At 34.9% G+C, this 6,367-nt stretch overlaps 1 protein-coding gene across 1 annotated transcript; it reads left to right on the top strand.

Annotated features, from left to right (window-relative positions):
- Positions 1-635: 635 nt before the first annotated feature.
- LOC120348796 (UDP-glycosyltransferase UGT5-like) lies at positions 636-5,758 on the top strand (the record flags this gene model as incomplete). The annotated part of the gene is given in 4 exon segments (XM_039419161.1): positions 636-702; positions 705-860; positions 2,693-2,915; positions 5,478-5,758. Coding segments are annotated over 4 exon segments (726 nt in total), but the record flags the coding sequence as incomplete, so codon positions are not given.
- Positions 5,759-6,367: the final 609 nt, after the last annotated feature.

The raw sequence follows: 6,367 nt of genomic DNA, 5'->3' as shown, positions 1-6,367 counted from the left end.
ATGAAAACTGTGAAATTATTGGAAAATTAAAAGGATTTGCTAAAAATCGCGTTTCTATTAATGACTTTGAAATAGTAATAGTAATTGACCGAACGAAGTGAGGTCTAAGATTCAAGTCGACGGTTTGGCATTTCTCTTAATGTTTAAATGTTTATAATGTAGCGCATTTACGGCGGAACGCGGTAATAGATTTTCATGAAATTTGACAGGTATGTTCCTTTTTAATTGCGCGTCGACGTATATACAAGGTCTTTGGAATTTTGCATTTCAAGGATAATATAAAAGGAAAAGGAGCCTCCTTCATACGCCAATATTATAGTAAAATCAGACTATAGAATTATTCATAATAAATCAGCTGACAAGTGATTACACAGATGTGTGGAGAAGCCAGTCTATTGCTGTATTTCCATAAGGTCTATAGATTCATCAGGTACTTGTGGATGAGAATACTGTGTGAGGTCTACTGTTCACAGAACTACTAGTATGATTCAATGAATGATCAGATATACCGGTATTAGCTATATTTTTTAGTAAACAGTGACAAGACAGAGAATCAGCAACGCTGCGCTCCTATCTTTCTCCACTGCCATTATAACGTGAACCTCAGTATACTTAATAGTTTGTGTGTTTTTCAGGATTTACAGGAATGGATGGACGGAGCAGAGGAAGGGGTGATATACTTCAGTCTCGGCAGTAATATGAAGGGGACTCGTTTCCAGCTGAAAAGAGGGCAGCCTTTATTGATGCTTTCTCCAGACTGGACAAATTCAGAGTATTATGGAAATGGGAAGACGACAGACTGCCTGACCAGCCATCTAATACAATGATCAGAAAATGGCTTCCACAGAATTCCATTCTAGGTAAGAATGATTAGATACAAATTTGTTCTGAAGAGAGTAATTTCCAATCACATTTCTACATCATGAGTTTGAATTTCATACCATAACATTAGATACTAGGTAGTTCTGAAAGGGTGATCTCCAGTGTCATAGTCTTTCGTTCGAAGAATGTATTTTTCCTACAGTTACGTTGAAAAGTGGCCATTGCTGCACTGATTACAGAACGCAAAGAATCACTTTTCCGCTCTAGTGCGGGAAAAATTTTTCTGCACTCCAGATTTGCAACATGGCAACGCAAAATACTTAGTAGGTTATATGGAGCAACAGTGCAGCAAAATAAAATGAAGTTGGTAACAGTGATGCTGTGGCTGCTATAGTGAGCAGAGGTGCAACGAAGCACAACGCGCTAAATTATTCATTATATATTATAACCAACGACAACGAGGACTTTAGGATTTTAGGATTAAGGTTTTTATCAATAATAAAATTACACAGAAAAACATTGATGGATTTCAGGCAATTTTACCCATATTACCCACTTTTCATATTCAATGGTAACTGTAGGAAAACTTAATGTGAAATACGTGCGCAAAGTTCCTCTGCTGCACTCAAGAAACCATTCCGCCCTCGCCTACGGCTCGGGAGCAAACGTTTCTTTCGGTGCAGCAAACTGACACTTTGCGCACTAGTTGCACAAATAACTATTTCGCCACACTGCACAGAAAGCAGCTGTTTTCCAGTCCCTACGTAGATCTGAAAGACCTTGTTTGCAGACGACGTCAGAAAGGGTTTCTTTTCCGGTCTAGGCCAGAAAGTTGTCTCTTTCCAGCCGCTTATGGCTGGAAACAACGCGCTAATTATTATTAATAAGTCATCCGCTAGATCGGGCGAGTGTCCACTTTCATAATAAGCTGAAGTCGCCATGATTTAGTTCCAGTTCGAATCAAACTAATTCGCTTCGCAACCAGTTTTATTCAATTATTTATTGTTGATTAGTGCATTCCGAATTTCAAAAATGCTTGAAGATGACTGTGGTATTCCAAGTGAAATTTTAAAAGAATCTGAAATCCTGACTGCAAATCTTCTACCACTAAAATCAAGAGATAGGTACGTAGCTTAACGAGTATTCTTTATTTTGTATTCTTTATTTATTTTGTCAGCAATACCTGTAGTGTGGCGAAAATATCGTCGCACCACGGGCAAAAATGTTTTTCCGCTCTCAATCTTTTCTAGTCCTCGGCCTACGGCCTCGGACTTGAAACCCGATTTCGAGCTGGAAAAATCTCATTTTCTGCTCTAGGTGCGAAATATACTATTTCGTTCGAAGACATGTCCATTCGCACATGCTCGACACTCTTGTCCTACGTTAGTGGTCACTCTAAATCATGTGAAGCTTAAATAGGAAATTTTAGACAAAGTCATAAAATGAGTTCAATCTAAGGGGCACACCCACATTAGGAGTTTTTCCAGGCGCCAACCCATCAGCCAAGCGGAGAGCTTTCTGCCCAGCCGACTCTAAAACCGATTAATATGGTATCGCCCAATTATCGTATGTAACTATTGTACTAACTATGTATGTAATATTGTAAACTATATAATTTTCTGTAATTGATGTAGTAGTTTTAGTTTTTTGGGGAAATGAAAACTTATTTATTTATTATTGTCGTTTGTTTCATCCCAAGACAAAATTGTTAGGATTAATATGGTATCGCCCTAATTATCGTATGTAACTATTGTAACTAACTATTGTATGTAATATTGTAAACTATCTTATATTTTCTGTAATTGATGTAGTAGTTTTAGTTTTTTGGGGAAATAAAAACTTATTTATTTATTATTGTCGTTTGTTTCAGCTCATCCCAAGACAAAATTGTTCATCAGTCAAATGGGGCACCAAAGTTCTCAGGAAGCGATAAACTTTGCAATCCCTATGCTGGGCATACCGATCTATGGAGACCAGTTACAAAATGCTCTCAAATTTGAGAAAGATGGTATCTCCATTCATATGGACATAGAAGATGTTGATTTCAACGCAAACGTCTACAAGAATATCCAGCGATTACTGACTGATAACACGTGAGTCATAAGTTTTTAATAACTTGATTTAAATATTATTATAAAAGGTAGGGAACGCAGAACTTATTAAGAAAACCTCAGATTATTGAAGTTTTAAAAAACTTACGGTGAGCTATAGTGAGGTCCACGTTATAATGGCAGTGTTTGATTAGCAATGGTATTGCTATCCTTGTCTATCATTCAACAAAGCGGATAGCGCTCTCTTTCTCGCTTTGCTCTGTTGCTAGATCGTCTTTCAACAATGTAGAATTTATAATTAACAAAATATCTCATTTTAATTATGTAAATTCATTACGGAATTATTAAAAATATAATTTATTGCTTAATACAATATAATTGTAATAAGAAAACAAAGATATTGTCAAATTTTACTAAAAATTTATTAAAAACTTTAAAACAGAACCATGGTTTCACGTAGTTAACCAACGCATCATCAGCTGTACTGAGGAATGAGGATACAGAAACATCCTTGATTAAACATTTTCTTGAACAATATAATTGATTATTTTAAACGAGAATGAACCGTTAATATTACATCAATAAACCTGTATCAGCTACCGTCTATAGAAGGCATTGACATTTTCTCCTATCTTCCTCCACTGCCATCCCACGTGGACCCACTATAGTTGTGTGTTACATCTGGTTTAAACCAGAACATCATCTACTGATGAGTAGTTGCGCCTTCAAAAACTTAGTACACAAATAGCTTTATACAAAATCTTCCTTCTTATATTACAATTTTCTGTAGATGATTCTGAATAAAATATATAAGAACAATCATATAAAAATACAATTTGAATAAAGCGGTCAATAAAAATATAAGTTATAACAATTGAAACACAATAGAGTAATATCAAGTTCCCTTTCATAGGATTATGGAGAGTGTGTTGTGAAGTGTGGTGTTTCTTTTCTGGCTCAAAATTTTGCAAAATTACTAAAAAATTTCCAATCTGTAGAGATTTGAGTGAATTATTTTGTTTTTAATCAGTTTTTAAATATCAAAATTTAAAATTTTTAGTTCATTCTTTAGTTTTGAAGTGGAAATTGGACTTTTTGAAGTGAAAGTGAAATCTTAACCTTATTCTTTTTGACACTGTATTTGTAAAAATTTGGGAGAAGACAGTTTTGGGCTATGCCTTTTGTCTTCTCCCAATCATATTATTTTATTATAATTATGATCTGTATGACAATGGAATAAATAGATAAATATTATCACAACACTACTAGTCTCAACCCTTCAAGAGCTATTTCCAAGTGTAAAATGATTATACACTTGAAAATGGCCCTTGAAGAGTTGAAACTAGTTTTAGCCTAATGCAATAGAATAAAGGGCAACTTCGATATTTTTGTGTTTTTATAATCAGTAGCGCTAAGCAGAAGAGTGAATATATTTTAATAAATATGAAAATTGTTTCTGGATATAAGCAGAAAATGTTGAGACTTGAATTTCATTGCAAGAAAACCTACAAAAGCACTTAAATTGAAAATTGAAAGCTGGATAAAGACAGAAGATATCATACCTAAAACTACTTTAATTTGATGTACATATACTGTCTTCCTCAGTTCTCTGAATTTTTATTAGTAGGGCTATACTCCCAGATTAATTTTCTCTCTCTGAGTTTAAGTTTTATTTTTTGTGTCATGTGTACTGTATTGTATTGTTTTCTAATCTCTCTTTGCTTACAAAGGAATTGCATTAAACCGAATCCGAACATTGCACGGTAGATGCAAAGCATCTCTTTTCAAATGGGGCTTTATAGACTCTCCAGGATGCGATTGTGGAGCTCCATTGCAGACATGAAACACATTGTCTATGATGTGACAGACGTGCCTACCTGGGTGACAGTAATGACTTTACTGTGGCAAGCCCTCAGGCGATCCAGTACATTTTAAATTTGGACGTGCACTTGTAATCAGTGCGAAATTACAAGGACTTACAAATAAGGAATGCCATACGCTATATATATATAGGAATTGCATATATGCTACAAATGAATTACATTATGTTACTAAATGGATTACATATGTACAGTGAATTGTAGATTAATAATTACATGAATCATCTCTTTTTTCTTTTGAGTTTTTAATTATTATGAATTCATTCTAGTTTTTCTGCTCTCTTAGTATTTCACTCTTAGTACTTCTTCTTTTCGGATTGAAATTTTTTTTCTAGTTTTTCATACATTCCTTATGTTTCTTTTTTCTTTTTATATTTTTTCTATTTTCGACTGAATCTCAAGCCGACTGATTACTCGTTGCCATCGCTCAAACTACTTAGTTTTGCTGGTAACGCCAATGATAATATTATAATCGATTTTTAATGGAAAATATTTTAATTTTAAGTTTTTGTAATGTATTGTATATGAATTTTTTATATTTTTCACATTTGTAAAGTTTGTTTAATGATTTTGGCAATAAATATTTCTTTCTTTCTTTCTTGAAAGACTATCAAGGGACAATCCTATGTCAGCGGTAGATATAGAAATTCAAATAGATGCTGCCAATAAAATTGATTATTTATAATATTCAATATGAATAAATAAATATTGAAAATTGTTTCAGGTACAAGCAGAACATGCTGAGGCTCCAAAGACTATCACGGGACAAACCTATGTCAGCGGCTGATACAGCGGTTTGGTGGGTTGAATACGTCGCCAGGCATAAGGGAGCTCCTCACCTCAGGCCCACAGTCCTTGATCTACCCTGGTATCAAGTCTACTTGATTGACATCATTCTATTCCTTCTAGCGGTACTAGCAGTCATCATACTATCGTTGTACATGTTGCTCAGGATGCTATGTCGTAGTAGAACAAAAGCTGATAAAAAAGTGAAAGTAAACTAGGAGAATTTGGAATCTTCTAATTTCATTTGAGATCCCTAATGTGTTAGATCTTAGACCCTTATAGAATAGACACGCCCCATAATAAAGTAGACAAGTACTCACTTTGCGCACTAGTGCGGAAAAGTGATTCTTTGCGGCCTGCAAAGGAATCTTCTAATTTCATTTGAGATCCCTACATGTGTTAGATCTTAGACCAGTTATAGAATAGACACGCCCCATTGTATATCATACTGAAAGTCAATGAAGCCCACAACTACTGCCATATCGCCCCATCATGACGTCAGCATCGGATAGAAAACTTTTTTCCTACAGATACCTTGAAAAGTGACCATTTCTGCACTGATAGTTGTTGGCTTCATTGACTTTCAGTATGAGTATACAATGGGGCGTGTCTATTCTATAACTGGTCTAAGATCTAACACATGTAGGGATCTCAAATGAAATTAGAAGATTCCTTTGCAGGCCGCAAAGAATCACTTTTCCGCACTAGTGCGCAAAGTGAGTACTTTGCGTACTCCAGATTTGCAGCATGACAACGCAAAATAGTTAGTAGGTTATATGGAGCACCAGTACAGCAAAATCAAAATCAAGTTGGTAACTGCACTCATAG

Source organism: Nilaparvata lugens, unplaced genomic scaffold (assembly GCF_014356525.2).
Source record: "Nilaparvata lugens isolate BPH unplaced genomic scaffold, ASM1435652v1 scaffold8653, whole genome shotgun sequence".
Lineage (NCBI taxonomy): Eukaryota > Metazoa > Arthropoda > Insecta > Hemiptera > Delphacidae > Nilaparvata > Nilaparvata lugens.
The sequence above is the reverse complement of the archived record's forward strand: the minus strand, read 5'-3'. Positions and strand labels throughout refer to the sequence as shown.